Source organism: Anomaloglossus baeobatrachus, chromosome 1 (assembly GCF_048569485.1).
Source record: "Anomaloglossus baeobatrachus isolate aAnoBae1 chromosome 1, aAnoBae1.hap1, whole genome shotgun sequence".
NCBI classification, from domain to species: domain Eukaryota; kingdom Metazoa; phylum Chordata; class Amphibia; order Anura; family Aromobatidae; genus Anomaloglossus; species Anomaloglossus baeobatrachus.
The window spans coordinates 2,307,985-2,324,535 of NC_134353.1; the positions used below are offsets into that span (position 1 = coordinate 2,307,985).

The 16,551-nt window shown below is 53.6% G+C and overlaps 1 protein-coding gene across 1 annotated transcript in view; it reads right to left on the reverse strand.

The window, feature by feature from the left end:
- The window catches only part of LOC142303663 (vomeronasal type-2 receptor 26-like), a 136,169-nt gene extending 120,964 nt beyond the window's left edge, over positions 1-15,205 (reverse strand). The window contains exons 1-2 of the mRNA XM_075345235.1: positions 14,922-15,205; positions 14,461-14,737 (exon numbers count right to left, since the gene is read on the reverse strand). Coding sequence (XP_075201350.1) covers positions 14,461-14,737; positions 14,922-15,205 — 561 coding nt within the window. The remainder of the gene's footprint in view (positions 1-14,460; positions 14,738-14,921) is intronic.
- Positions 15,206-16,551: the final 1,346 nt, after the last annotated feature.

The following is a 16,551-nucleotide window of genomic DNA, read 5'->3' on the forward strand; positions in this document are numbered from 1 at the left end:
TCCGCTACCTTACTCTTTTTCTTCATGTAGGTGACGGTGGGAGGCGAGACATGGTGTTTCGTTGACCACAACCCACTTCTTAACATCCAGGGCAAACCACCCTCGCTCTCCACAATGCCGGGTGTAGCTCACCATATCCCCGGGTTCCAGATTACGGTCTGGGTGGCCGGTTGGCAAGTGAGGGGCCACATCCCTCCGGGACACAAAGATTTCGGACCTCAGTCCCGGCTCGTAGATGAAACCCCATCCTTTCTGGGGGTCAAAGTATCGGACCTGTCCTCTATATGTCGGGCCCCGGACCCAGAAGGTAGCTTGGCGCAGGCAATCCTTTTCCTTGTAGGTGCTGGCAAGCACCTCAGCCTTGTGGTTCTCTCTGGCAGCTATCTAACGGCGTAACTGCTGTTGCTGCCACTCCAAGTACGGGGCACGGGTTCCATGCTCCCCCACCTTCTCTAGAGCCAGGCCCACTCAGATGCCCTCGGCGCCGGCAACGCCCGGCCTCTCACACTGCCGTGGGCCCCATCAATCAGTGGCCTGCTCCGCCTCTCTGCAGGTGCACCCCGGCTGCTCCACAGCCGGGACGGGGTATTTGGGAGCGGCTGGCACCGCAACTGGGGTAGACTTCCGGTCGGGTGCTGCCTCCATTGCGGCCGGGCGGACTGCCGGAGCCAACATCATCACTGGTGCGGCCAGACTCAGGGCCGGGGAGGACGTCATCTGGGTTGCGGCCTGGCTCGGGGCCGGACGGGTTGTCATCTGGGTTGTAGCCTGGCTCGGGGCTGAGACGGGTGCCGAGGCAATGGTACAAACGGAGCCCGAGGTCCCTGTTGCTGGGTCCTCCTCCACAGATGAGACAGGTTCCGCTACCACAGGTTGAGGTAGCGGGGCGATCGGGGCACTGGCCATGGACACAGGTGATGAGGGAGGCGACGTGGAGGACGAGGGCTGGCCAGACCCCTCACCCGGGACGGCCGGTTCCTGGGGAACATAGGGGCATGGGTCACTGCTTACCTGCTCCTCCGAGGCCATCTCTATCTCGCGCACCCGGACAGCGGCAGCCAGGCCCTTCATCTCAGTCGTCCACCTGGTCAGGATGAAATGGGCTTGGGCCTGCATACTTCGGCACATCTTCTCCTTCTGCTCCTCAATCCAGTCGGCAGTCCCGGGAATGGGACCCTCCACACGCTGGTTGCCGAACCGTTGAGACATCTTGCAGTATTGGTGTCCAGGAATGGATTTCTGCAGAATCCTGGTGTCCCTGCCCTTTATCTTCTCGGGTCACATGCCGCTCCTTCCTGCCCTCCCCCTTAGTTTTCGACAGTGGTCTCAGGGACCCACTGTCCTTTGCAACTTCCTGTTTTGGGAGTCACCGGGTTCCGCCCGCGTTCTTAGGAAATGATGATGCTGTTGTTTTTGGCACCAAATATGGCGGGCAAGATGGCGGCAATCCAAAAATTCTTAACGGTTCACGGTCTACAGTTCAGAAGAATTGAATATAACAAATGGCACTTCCTTGAAATGGAGAATATTGTGTAGATGGAAAGGGGCGCACTTAGTAGGTTCCAAAGCCAAGAAACTAAGTATAGACACAAGGCACTCCCAAAATTCTTGATGCTGTGATTTTATTTAACAGTGGATGTGCATAAATAACGTTTTCGGTCACAGAAGACCATGCCCCCATGCAGCGGTGGATACCGCGCTGTGACACGAGCACCAGCCAGTTTCCCCATGTGCAACTGATGAAGGTCTTCTGTGACCGAAAACGTTATTTATGCACATCCACTGTTAAATAAAATCACAGCATCAAGAATTTTGGGAGTGCCTTGTGTCTATACTACAGTTCAGAAGAAGGCGCACTTCATCCAGGTTTGTAGATGGGGTGGGAATCCTGTTTGTGATGCCAGGTTTGGGTTGTTGCGGACGGGGGCCGCTGACGCTGCAGGGGCTGCTCAGATCTGGGTTCGTTACTGCGGCTCGAGTGGTGACCGGACCCAAGCTAGTACAGCCGTTTGTCCTCACAACTTTAGGAAGGGAGTATTTACAGGAGATTAATTTGTCCGAGACGCCACCCATGTGTTGCGGTGAGGTTTGGTAGCACCGCCACTGCCTGGTGATGGGGTGCCCGGGGCTGATGGAGTGGGGCAGCAAGGTGGGATCCCCTCCACGTGTATGGGAGGTGAAGTCCCGGGGCCCAGGTACATAGGAGTAATGGCTGCTGGAGGTAGCGTGCCGGGTTGGACCGGGGATCAATGGTGTACTCACAGTTCAAAGAATCACACACAAAGTCCAGTAGTAAACCAAATTGCCAGTTACCGGTCGCCTCTGGCGGGTGTATTCGGGTCCCACACCTGGGTGTACCAAACAGAGATCCCTTCCTTCTGCACTCAGTGTCTGTGTCTTCTCTGGGACAACTCTGCTTGGAATGGGGAAGTCCACTCCCGGTACTGTGTATGCTTGGGAGCTGTGGCCCGCGAAATCTGACCCTTGGAATTTCTGTGGGTTCTGATGGACACCCTATCCCCCACGTTGGGCTTCTGTTTCGCTCTCTGGGCTTCTGTGGAACAAGGTGTGAAACCTTGTCCCCGGCTGGTCAATTAACAAGGGGGCTTGCAACCGTCCTCGGGTCCAGTTATCCCATCTGTGCACAGCCTCTGGACCGGATTCCCGCTGTCGGCACTCTCAACTGTTCTCGACTTCACTCAGACTTCAACTACTGTGTTCCTGCCCCTGACACCTCAGGACCCCTAGGTGGGCGCTACCATCCACCTGGTCCCGCCCACTGGTGTGTCCCTATTGTCATGAGGGGGTGGCTAGGCTTTAATGGCTGTGTGTTGTACCTGGGTGTGGGTTTTGTGTTGGAATCAAGGAGGGTGGACTACTTATGTGACTACCTGGTTTTGCCAGGGCGTCACATATGCCTGTACTGTGTAGGCATAGGAAGTCAGACCACACAGCATAGGGACAGACAAAGGCCCAATGTAATTGTGCGGAGCTACTCAGTCTGTGAACACTAATCCAAAGGTTCCAGTGATTTATAAGAAGTAAAGATAGCTGTATCTAATGGGAATGGATTGATCTGTGATTTACAGCAGTCACAGTCCCTCCATAGCTGTTTATGGGTCAGTATTGAACCCCTCATTACTAATTTTGCAACTAAAACCAAATTCTGAATACAAGGCTTGTGTGTCACTGAAAGTGGGAATTCTTTATTTTGAGTCATGCAAGACAATTTTTTCTTATATACATAGTTTTGTCTTTTAAGAGAAATCCCCATAATCCTGAAACTTAAGCAGTGTGCATCAGTAAATATCATTTTTGAGCTTTATTACTCTAATAGCCTAATATCACAGCCCTACATACCCCCTGAACACAGCTGCCAGCTGCAGGTGGTTGATTTTGGACCATGACTACATTTTCTGGTCCCATTCTATTTTGTAAGGACACATTTTTATTTCCCCTTTAATTAAAAGGTTCTCTATTTTTGAACCCATTTAATTGCCTCCTCAAGATCCCGTACACCGCACGACCATCCTGCCCTCGGTCTCTGCATATTCCTTTCCATTCGTGAAGAAACTCTGCAACCTAAAATTTTTGGTTACTTAATAAAATTTTAGTTTGGCTGAAGGTCGTGAATATAAAAAAAACTAAAGAAAGAAAATGAAAACAATAGTGAAAATTAATAAAAGAGGGGAAAAAATAGGTTAAGGTTTTGCAACGGTTTGCCTGCAGTGGAGTCACCAATACCGCCGTCTGTTGTGCAACTAAGGGGCACTTTGCACGCTGCGACATCGCAGGCCGATGCTGCGATGCCGAGCGCGATAGTCCCCGCCCCCGTCGCAGCAGCGATATCCTTGTGATAGCTGCCGTAGCGAACATTATCGCTACGGCAGCTTCACATGGACTCACCTGTCCTGCGACCGTCGCTCTGGCCGGCTACCCGCCTCCTTGTTAAGGGGCCGGGTCGTATGGCGTCACTGCGACGTCACACGGCAGGCAGCCAATAGGAGCGGAGGGGCGGAGATGAGCAGGATGTAAACATCCCGCCCACCTCCTTCCTTCCGCATATCCTACGGAAGCCACAGTGACGCCGGTAGGAGATGTTCCTCGCTCCTGCGACTTCACACACAGCGATGTGTGCTGCCACAGGAGCGAGGAACAACATCGGACCGTCGTGTCAGCGTAATTATGGATTACGCCGACGCTGCACCGATGATACGATTACGACGCTTTTGCGCTCGTTAGTCGTATCATCGAGCCTTTACACACTACGATGTCGCATGCGATGCCGGAAGTGCGTCATTTTCAATTTGACCCCACCGACATCGCACCTGCAATGTCGTAGTGTGCAAAGTACCCCTTACTCTCCGTGCATGGAGCAATCTTTTTATTTGGACTTAAGCATCTTTGGTTCACAGTGGTAGAATTTTAATATGAAATTTCAATATTCCACTTTGGTAACGGTCCACGACATACAGTATAAACCCTTTGTTTCCCTCCGCTCTCTATACAGACACATCTGAAGGTCTTCCCCTCTGCTCTCTATACAGATACATCTGCAGGATTTTAACTCCCCTCTCTATACAGACACATCTGCAGGTTTTTCCCTCCGCTCTCTATACAGACTCATCTGCAGGTTTTTCCCCTCCGCTCTCTATACAGATGTGGCGCCCTGGCCTAGCCAGGTCGTCACAGGGACTACAACACAACACCCTCACCCCGAGATAGGCACATCAGCCAGACACCAAATCCTTGTTGCCTCCCTCCAGGGGCTGATGTCCACACCAGGTGGGGTGGAGCCAGGCAGTTGGCCCCACCCACTGAGGAGTTCACAGTCCTGGAGGCGGGAAAAGGAAGTCAGTGTAGTGTGGAGAGAGGGAGAGTTCAGTTAGGGAAGTGGCAACAGAGGAGCAAACTGACCGTGTCCGGGTACGTGGCCCAGGCACTAAGAGCAAGTTTGGCAGACTGTGGTGGCCGTCTGCAGGAGAAGCAGATCAACGCGGAACTGTAGACCGGTACCGAACCGGGGAGCGTAGTGAAGCCAGCACAAACCGGCAGGGCCTGCGGACCCCGACCAGGCTTGGAGTCGCTGTTAAACAGGTCAAATCCGTTAGTGACCGGAACCCCAGGGGTTTCCAAACAGCCAAGACCCGACTGAAGGCAACCACCCAAACAACCAAAGGGAAATACAGCTACCGCCACAGCTAGAATTCCCAGGGCCAGAGCCTGTGGGCAAAAGGGCTCCTCCGGCCCATATACAAGCTGGGGAGTGGGTTACCGGTGGGAAGCTATCGGGACCGAAGATACACAAAAGGTGAAAGGAAAGGCAGCCACCACCAACCGTCCGGGAGAAACCACAGCAGCCGGCTGCGGGACCCGTCCATCCAGCCGTTTGTTTTACCGGAGACTTTGCATCTATTTGTGGCTGAGTGAGTACTACCGTGCCGACCGGCACCGCGCGGCGCAGTACGAGCGACCCTGCATCTTGCCAACCCTGCCTCCCCGTCACCTCACCGGGCCCCGGGACTACCAACCCCTACCCACGGAGGGGGAGAACAACATCCCAGCTCCTCCCTGCCATCGCTCCCGGGATCCCCGTTACCAGCAGCGGTGGTGCCCAATCTCACCACCACCCATGGGTGGCGTCACGGACCAAATCCCCAAACCCAAACTACACCCCTTTCACTCACGGGCGAGGAGCGCCGCTCGAGTCCCCGGATCCGGCCCATCACTCGAGCCACCGAGCAGCAGCAGCAGCAGCAGCGCCGGATCCAAGCGTAGTGAGCGCACCGCCTTCCCCGCCCGCGACAACTTGGCATCACGAACAGGATCATACCATTCTACCGGCTGGTAGAAGTGCGCCTTGTGTCCCACCGGCGGTGTCCGGCCGAAAAATTTCAGAAGCCGCCATCTTGGGCGCGAAGATTTTCACGCTCGAGCGTCTTCTCGAGCAGTGGAGGCACGAAAGCCAAAGCTCCGCCCCTGAAGAGGAGGTGCTGAGAAAGGACCAAGGGGGGGCGGAAACAAGATGTCTGCGCCCGACGAGGCCGCTGGAGGAGCGGCGGTAGCAGCCGCAGCAGCGCCCGCGAATGAGAATGGGCCAGGCCGTGCTCCGGCCGCACGAGCAGGGGAGGCCGCGGCCCCCGCCATTGCCCAGGTGATGCCGTTCTCCTTGCCCTATGTGCCCGGTGCTACCTGGCTGCCGCAGTACGACAGGAAACCTGACGCTTTGCAGGTCTTCCGGAAGAAGCTTAACCCGGTCCTAGAACTGTATCCCCTGACCGATAAGCAGCGTGCAGCGGTAGTGCTGGGGCAGCTAACCGGCGCGGCTGAGCAGGAGACGGAGACCTGGACCGAGGAGGACCGGTCCTCCGTGGCCACCATCTTTGAAAAGCTACAGATTGCCTTCGAGACCCGCACCGAAGCCGAGCTGCGGATGCAGTTTTACCAATGCCGACAGCGACCTGCAGATAGTATTAGAGACTATGCCTTGCGCCTGCAAACTTCCCTCCGCACACTGAAGCAGGTGGATGCCATTAATGATGCGGACAGCAACAAAATGCTAGTCGAGCAGTTCGTGCAGAGGATGGGATCCCCGGAGGACCGCAAGCAGCTCCGGCTGTGGGCCCTAGAACACCCTAATGTGGACTTTGCCGTGCTGAAAGAACGGGCCATCAAAGCTCTGCAGCCCCCAGCATCCGACGTCCCAGAGGCAGCTCCATGGCCAGTTGAGACGGCTCCCATCGTGGTAGCCCCTTCTCTCCCAGCTCCCTCGGCGCCTGCAGCCCCGGAGGAATGATGGAGGAGCTGGCTGCCCAGGTCCGTTGCACGGATGGAGACCTCGCCAAGATCCTCGCCGCACTCCAGTCTCCGACGAGACCCAAGTCCCCGGGGAGGATGCAGCTCGCCGACAGCCCGGAGGACGTCCCCTGGATGCAGCGGAGAAGGGCCAATGACTCACGGTATGGACCTCCAATTTGTTACAGGTGCAGCAAGCCCGGCCACTACTCCCGACGGTGTCCGTTAAACGAACAACCCCTGGGGCCAAGGGCCAATCCTCAGGAGTAGAACCCCGTGGCCCCCCGACTGGCGGGACCGGTACATTGGAGCCCGGCCCATCATCCCTCTGGCAGTGGACGGCATCCCGCTGATGGCGCTCCTAGACACTGGATCCCAGGTAACCACAATACCTTACACACTGTATCAGCGGTATTGGGGAAATGATGAACTTGCCCCTCCAGACGGTAGCATGACACTGGTCGCAGTTGATGGACTCCCCTTGACCCAAGTGGGGTACAAACAAGTAGCCATGACCGTAGGATGGGCTGAACTGCAGCACCAGGGAATGATTGTGATAATGAATGAACCCAGCGATCATAACTCGAAGGTAGTGCTAGGGACTAATGTAATGGAGCACTGCATGAGTGAGGTGTTGACCCTACTGCGGCAGTTGGCCACCACAGCAGCGGGAGGCCGACAGAGAGCTGTGCAGCGTGAGATCCGGGCCTTGATGTATCAGCAACAAGTGAACTCAACAGGAGGAGAGATTGGGGGAGTGAGAGTGATGGATGCGGCCCCGTTTATTGTGCCTCCCAGGAGTGAGATGATGATTTGGTGCAGGGCAGCGGTAGGTCCCCAGGGACGGGATTACCCAGCCATGGTAGAGCCCATGCCCTCCGAGCACTAGCCCACAGTAATGGCCGCCAGAGGGGTGGTAGACGTCAAGAAGGGTAGAGTGCCCGTAAGGGTGTTAAACTGCGGGGAGGAGGAGGTTAGGCTTCCCCGGTACGCTACCCTCGCCAAGCTGCTTACTGTAGACCCCCACACTATCCAGGAGGCCGTTCCCCAGACCGCACCGCCTCCTGCCAGTCACCACCCATCCCTGGGGCGGTTAGATGAGTGGTGTCAAGAGTTACACGTAGGCACTGATGATACCCCCACACATCACAAAGAAGGGGTATACAGGGTGGTACAGGAGTACGAGCAGGTTTTCAGCAAACATTCATTAGATTTTGGGCGGATTAAAGGGGTCCAACACCACATCCCTACCGGTGAGCATCCTCCTATTAAAGAGAGATACAGACCTATCCCCCCTGCACACTACCAATACGCCAAAGACATGTTGAGGAACATGAAGGAGGCGGGGGTTATTTGGGATAGCTGCAGTCCCTGAGCCGCCCCGCTGGTGCTGGTAAAGAAGAAGGATGGCACCATGAGGATGTGTGTGGATTACCGTAAGGTTAACCAGATAACGCATAAAGATGCCTATCCTCTGCCCCATATTGAAGAGTCCCTGGCCGTGCTGAGAACCGCTAACTACTTCTCTACCCTTGACCTCACCAGTGGGTACTGGCAGGTGGCCGTGGCGCCTGAAGACCGTGAGAAGACCGCCTTCGCTACCCCCATAGGACTGTGTGAGTTCAACAGCATGCCGTTCGGGTTGTGCAACGCCCCTGGAACCTTCCAATGGCTAATGGAATGCTGTCTAGGACATCTGAATTTTGAGACCATCTTGTTGTACCTGGACGATGTAATTGTATACTCACAGACGTATGAAGCCCACCTGGAGCACCTAGCTGAGGTGTTCGCGTCCCTTGCCAAGTATGGGATGAAGTTGAAGCCCTCCAAGTGTCATCTGTTGAAGCCCAGGGTGCAGTACCTCGGACATGTGGTGGGCGCGGAAGGCGTCGCCCCGGATCCCGAAAAGATCACTGCCATTCAAGACTGGCCGAGGGCGACCACGGTGAGAGAGGTGAGACAGTTCCTGGGTCTGGTGGGCTACTATCGCCGCTTCATTAAGGGATACACGAAAATGGCTGCCCCCATGCAAGACCTCTTCGTGGGACAGACCAAGGGTGGTAGATCCCCTGGAACCCCGTTGGCGTGGGAAGTAAAGCTTGAAGAATCCTTCCGCCAGCTGAAGACGGCCTTGACCGGGGAAGAAATCCTAGCGTACCCCAACTACAGCCTCCCATTCATCCTCTACACCGATGCCAGCAATGTGGGCTTGGGGGCAGTCTTATCCCAGGTCCAAGACGGAAGGGAGAAGGTGATCACTTACGCTAGCCGGAAACTCCTACCTACGGAAAGGAACCCTGAGAACTACAGCTCTTTCAAGCTCGAGCTCTTAGCACTGGTGTGGGCTATCACCGAGCGATTCCGCCAATACCTAGCGGAAGCCAAGTTCACCGCTTATACGGACAATAACCCGCTAACCCATCTGGATACAGCTAAGCTGGGTGCATTGGAGCAGCGGTGGGTGGCCAGGCTGGCCAATTACGACTTCACCATCAAGTACCGGGCCGGCCGTACAAATGCTAATGCCGATGCACTCTTCCGGATGCCCCACCTGTCGGGAGAGGGGATGGATGATGATGACCTCGAATTGCCTGCGTTTCACCGGCCGCTGGCTGAGAAGATGCATGTCCATCAACAACAGGTGAACCTAGATCCGCTGCCCAGTCAGGGGTGGCAAGAAGCCCAGGACCAGGCACTTGCTGTCCGCTTGGTCAAGACCCTAGTGGAACAAGGCTCTGCCGGGATAGACCCTGCCGCCCCTGCCGAGGCCCAACGACTGTGGCGGGAACGAACCCGGCTGTACCTGCACCAAGGGAAGCTGTATCGGGAATTGATCAACCCGAAGACCCACGAGAAGGTTCGCCAGCTGGTGATTTCCCAGACTAATGTGCCCACTGTCCTACAGGCATACCATGACGGTGCCGGGCACTTTGGGTGGAAGAAGCTGGAGATGCTGTTGAGGGAGCGATTCTATTGCAGCGGGATGCGGGAGTCTGTGGAGGCCTGGTGCCGAGAATGTGGTCCCTGTGCACTGAGAAGAAGGGACGAGGCCAGCCAGAAGGCCCCTCTACGTCCAATCATTACGCATCAACCGCTGGAGCTGGTCGCCCTCGACCACGTGAAGCTCACCCCTAGCTGAAGAGGGTATACCTACGCTCTGACCATTGTAGACCACTATTCAAGATTCATGGTGGTTGTCAAGGACCTGACCAGCCGTACCACCGCTAGAGCATTCCAGGCCTATTTCTGTCGACCGCACGGGTACCCGGAGAGGGTGCTTACCGACAGGGGCCCGGCCTTTGAAGCGGAGGTGTTCCAAGAATTCTGCCATTTGTATGGCTGCAAGAAAATTCGGACCACGCCTCACCATGCCCAGACCAATGGCATGTGTGAAAAGATGAACCACCTGGTCCTGGGCCTCCTCAAGACATTACCACTGGAAGAGCGGAACCTGTGGCCGGAAAAGCTACCTGACCTGGTCGATATGTACAACAACATCCCTTCCAGCTCTACAAAATGCACTCCAGCATATCTGATGAGAGCTCGGCCCAGTCGGCTGCCAGTGGACCTGGAAATGGGTCTGGAAGCCCCAGAAGCACTCCCTTCGACTGCTGGATGGGACACTTGGCGAAGGGCGCAGTACCGACAGGTCCAAGAATACGTAGAAAAGAACTTGTGCCGGATTCGGGGACAGCAGGAGCAGTGCTTCAACAGGAAGGCGCCTGCAGGTCCCTTCCAGCCTGGGGATGTAGTACTGAAGCGAAAGAGAAGAACCCATAAGCTGGATGATCAATGGGAGAAGACCCCGTATGTTATACAACCAACCAAATGGGAAAATGGGAAGGCCTACCAGGTCAGTCGTGACCAGGGGAAGACTTTGGCCATGGTTTCCAGGGACCACCTGAAGAGGTGCCCACCACCATTGCGGGTGGCAACTGAAGCTCCGGTCCCCAGACCGGTTGGGGAGAAGGAAAAGGGGGTAATCCACACCATGATGGGCGATTTTCCGGCAGATTGGCCTACGCAGAACGGCACAGTGATTCTTCCAGTAATACTGTTCCCACAACCCGTGGATGAGAAAGAGATGGAAGTGGTCGACGATGAGCCAGTGCCCAGGGATGCACCTGTACCCAGCTCCCCTATGCCTCCGCCTGCCCCACACGATAGACGGGAAGAGGAACCAGTTGTTCCCTCTGTCCCACTGCCTGTCACCACTGACATTGGGCCCCGAAGCTCCACACGTCCCAACCTAGGTCGACCCCCGCTTAGGTACAGGGAAACTACCATTTAGGGGTGTGGTACGTTGAGTGTTTGAATGAATGAAAATAATCAACCGAAGATGTTACCTGATTGTCGACTGTGATTGAGTAGGGACCCTTTGTACCGTGCATAAGGAACTGCTTATGGACATGCCTGAGAACTAGCAGGGCAACCACAAACTTGTGGAAATGTAAATATGTTGGCATGTTTCCGTTACCGCCTCCAGAGAGACTGATTTGGAGGATGGGCCTGGAGGAAAGGGATGGCCCAGGCCCGCCACTACCGTAACCGGTGGCGATCCTCCGTGGGTCAGGGGTCCCCCATGGACGTGGGGTCCCCTGAAGTGATCGTAGGGTGCGAAACACCGTACCCGTTCCCACTCTGGCAGCCTGGATCTGGACTGGGGTCAAGGGGTGCTGCCCACTTCTTAGGGGCAGCATCAGGGCCAGGTTGTTTGGGTGGGAGAGCGGAAGCCGACCGTTATTGTTAGTAAAGGTATGTTTGTAACGTTGAGGTACCATGCCTCCCGTTAAGGGAAGATCCGTAAAAATGCTTTGTTGAATGTTTTATATGTTTTTACCTTTTTCAGTTGTGAAAAGAAAACTGGTGATGGACGGGCAGCCCGCGGACGGTCTGCATTTAAGCAAGGGGGAATGTGGCGCCCTGGCCTAGCCAGGTCGTCACAGGGACTACAACACAACACCCTCACCCCGAGATAGGCACATCAGCCAGACACCAAATCCTTGTTGCCTCCCTCCAGGGGCTGATGTCAACACCAGGTGGGGTGGAGCCAGGCGGTTGGCCCCACCCACTGAGGAGTTCACAGTCCTGGAGGCGGGAAAAGGAAGTCAGTGTAGTGTGGAGAGAGTGAGAGTTCAGTTAGGGAAGTGGCAAGAGAGGAGCAAACTGACCGTGTCTGGGTACGTGGCCCGGGCACTAAGAGCAGGGTTGGCAGACGGTGGTGGCCGTCTGCAGGAGAGGCAGATCAACGCGGAACCGTAGGACCGGGGACGGGCGGTGGTACCGAACCGGGGAGCGAAGTGAAGCCAGCACAAACCGGCAGGGCCAACACCCGACTGAAGGCAACCGTCCAAACAACCAAAGGGAAATACAGCTACCGCCACAGCTAGAATTCCCAGGGCCAGAGCCTGTGGGCAAGGGGGCTCCTCCGGCCCATATACAAGCTGGGGAGCGGGTTACCGGTGGGAAGCCATCGGGACCGAAGATACACAAAAGGTGCAGGGAAAGGCAGCCACCACCATCTGTCCGGGAGAAGCCACAACAGCCGGCTGCGGGACCCATCCATCCAGCCGTTTGTTTTACCGGAGACTTTGCATCTATTTGTGGCTGAGTGAGTACTACCGTGCCGACCGGCACCGCGCGGCGCAGTACGAGCGACCCTGCATCTTGCTAACCCTGCCTCCCCGTCACCTCACTGGGCCCCGGGATCACCAACCCCTACCCACGGAGGGGGAGAACAACATCCCAGCTGCTCCCTGCCATCGCTCCCGGGATCCCCGTTACCAGCAGTGGTGGTGCCCAATCTCACCACAACCCGTGGGTGGCGTCACGGACCAAATCCCCAAACCAAACCACCCCTTTCACTCACGGGCGAGGAGCGCTGCTCGAGTCCCCAGATCCGGCCCATCGCTCGAGCCACCGAGCAGCAGCAGCAGCGCCGGACCCGAGCGTGGTGAGCGCAGCGCCCTCCCCGCCCGTGACACAGACACATCGGCAGGTTTTTCCCTCCGCTCTCTATACAGACACATCTGCGTTTTTTTCCCTCCGATCTCTATATAGACACATCTGCAGGATTTTAACTCCCCTCTCTATACAGACACATCTGCAGGTTTTTCCCTCCGCTCTCTATACAGACATAAGTGCAGGTTTTTCCCTCTGCTCTCTATACAGACACATCTGCAGGTTTTTCCCTCCGCTCTCTATAAAGACACATCTGCAGGTTTTTCCCTCCACTCTCTATACAGACACATCTGCAGGTTTTTCCCTTCTCTCTATACAGGCACATCTGCAGGTTTTACCCTCTGCTCTCTATACAGACACATCTGCAGGATTTTAACTCCCCTCTCTATACAGACACATCTGCAGGTTTTCCCCTCTGCTGTCTAGAAAGATTAAGGGCACTGACACACAGGACAGACACCCCGGAGGGCCCGGCTGCATCCTGCAGAAAATTGTGCAATAGAAAATGATAACTAATGGGAGGTATTGGTCCATATTTTGGACAAAATACATAAGCTCGTAACCAAACGTCAAGGGTCCCCACGCTTACGAGTCCCTACACTGTATATAAAATAATTCACTGAAAAGGACATAAATTCAGAGGAAAAATAAAACAAAAAAAAAGACTCACCAGAAAAAAAAGCCACCGGCCAACACAGGTCAAAGTGGCAAATGCACTCGCAGGATGCAGGTGGACCCCCATGATAAAGGTGGGGGTAACACAGCTGCAGAATACCAATGAGACCACCACTCACAGCCTTTTTTTCTGGTGATTTTTTTCCGCATTTATGTCCTTTTTGGTGAATTATTTTGAATGTAATGTGGGCACTCGTAAGCGTGGGGACCCTTGGTGTTTGGGTTATGAGCTTATGTATGCTTATAACTGCTGAGAATATAAGAGATAAAAGAGATATTTAGTAAAAGTATTGATCAATGAAATTGTGCCCGGAACCACGACAAGGTAATCTCTTATTATCCGGGAACCTAACCATAAATGCCTCTCTATGTGCTATTAAAATCTGCAGGTCTGGGCAGATAGGCTCCTGGCTATATATGATGGTGAATAGAGCATGGCAGTCGGGCGGATTTTAATAGCACATAGAGAGGCATTTATGGTTAGGTTCCTGGATAATAAGAGATTACCTTGTCGTGGTTCCGGGCATAATTTCATTGATCAATACTTTTGCTAAATATCTCTTTTATTTCACATATTCTCAGCAGTTATGCAATTTCCATTTTTCATGTTTTCCATTTTTCCAGCTAGTCAAAAATATTTTTCCTTGTTCTTATATTCCTATATCGGTAATGCTTTTCCTATAATTCGTATAACATAGTGTTTAGTGCGCAGCTTTTTCACTTTATTATTATTATATGATCTAATAGAAGGGCGTCATCACTAGGCTGTGAGCCGGACACTGTGCATTGCACATATCTGTGTGACTGGTGCCTTATGTAACACCTCATTAGTGTGCATGTCTAATACCAGCCACTGCCCCCTCCATGATTGGTAGGCTGCGAGTGGTCATCTCCTCAGTATTCTGCACCTGGATTACCCCCCACTTTTATCACGTGGGTCCGGCTGCATCCTGCGAGTGCATTTGCCATTGTGACCTGAGTTGGCTGGTGAGGGTTTTTTGACGTTTTTTTTAGTTTTGTCAGACTCACCTTCGTGTAGCCCAGCACGTCCAGGATTTCTTCCATTTTGAATGAATATCCCACAAAGCCGGCCACTTGAGCGTGGTCCACACAGGAATAGTTCGGGGCTTCCGTATGTCCACCAGACAGAATCTGCAGGACACTTTGCACAGACTTCATCTCATCTCCGAAAGCGTCAATTATGTGATAACCCAGAGTGATATTGGGGAGAAGACCTGGATCCTGATTAATCTGCTCAACCGCAAAGAGAAAAGCCAACACGGCTGCGTAGCTCCTGAGAAGCGGCCTGTGAAAGCGACACACTGGTGACCATCTATACATGACACCGCGGGTTACACTATATCTAATACTGGACATGATACAGAGAAGCACAAATGTCTTCTCCATGTCCAGGTCACCGCAGGATCACATCCTCGGAGATCCTCTCCAGACATACAAGTAACAGAAGTAATAAGATGTGAAGGACTTACGCGTCGTGGGAGATTCTTTCTTCTGGATTGGTAAAGCTGGGCTTTCTACCAGTTATCCACATCACAGAGAAGAGTCCTCCAATATTAATGTCTCCGCTCTTGGCATATTCATACCGGGTCCTAGAATCTATGAATCTGAGGTGACATTGTGATGATGATGAAGCCGCCATTCTCTCTCCACCACATGAAGACCACAGGACGATGATCCAGAAGAGAACCACAAAGACGTATGAAGCCGTGTCCACCAGACACAGACCCATGGATGCAGGAACACATGAAGCCATGCTGTCAGTGACAGCTCTGCCGGTGACAGCACTCCGGGGTCCCTGTGTGACAAGACAGCCACTGTCTGCACTTTATATAGATGATCCATCACCACTTCAGAGCTCCAGGTGCAGAGGAACGTCACCAGGATAATTCCAGGCCGTCACCTCTCCTTCTATAATAATTCTGTTATTCTCACTAATTCTGGATCTTATTTATTTTTTATATTAAAATGGAAAAAATCTCCAAGGAAATTCAGGAGTAAATCTGCTCATCCTTCAGTATTCAGCACGTTCTTCTCCATCACACAGTGTTCAGTATTAACCCCGTAGTGTACAGCGACTGTCACCACGATTTACTAACTGCATTGCTCTAATTCATCAAGCCTTAATTTAATATTTCTGCTGGTCCATAATTTCATGGCATATGCATTACGACTGAACCCAGATAATCTCATAAGAATGGACAAACCAGGGGAGATGTAAAACCAGAGATCCACAGGTCCCAAAACAGGCTGGCACTTGCCCTAGACCTGATCCTGATTTGTCCCCACCTGAGAGCGGAGGATGGCACCCTAAAATCACATAATGGCGCCCCCAATTGTCAACAGCTGACCCTGAGTGTCCTTAAGTGCCCCCTAAACTATAAACCAAGTGTAACATAAAAACAACAATAAACATAAATGAAGCACACAGGCAGAGGGTGAGGACACCGGGCTAGGAACGTGCAAACACAGTCATACAGGAATGATATGATATGATAAGTATAAATAGCATGTGAGATGAGATCCAGCGCAGGAAAGAAGGCAACCTTCAATATAAATTTCCATATGGTTTGTAAGAGAGTGAACTATGACAATACAGGGCGAGCATTAGGACCCTGCAGAGTCTGCCTGTCTGTCTGAGCGATAAACAGGAAGTAGTTGTGGAGATCCAGGAAATGCGGGGAGGGAGTGTGGTGTCCATGGCAACGGGTTTGTCAACAGAGCAGGTGAAGCAATATGGGCCTTAAAAAAAGTTGGTTGTAAGCCCCGGTTGGTGAACAAGAGACTTGTTGGTGAACAGAGCCAGTGACAGCATCTGAGGAGAGTGAAGGGAAACAGAAATTGCGGAGACAATACCACATCACTGTGTGATAGGAGATCCAGTTGTGCGGACCTGGGTCCAACTGAAAGAGCATCGGAGGAGAAGCTGAGGAGATGTTCCCCCCCTGACAGAGCAAGTGATTGATGTCCAGTAAGGCCGTGAGTGACTGCGATAAGAGAGACGGCGTCCGGTGCCATCCCCATTGGAAGGATTCTGACAAGCCCTGGAAAGGAGTGATCCCCAGACTGTGTCCTGAGGCTACAGAATTAAAGTGCTGGACC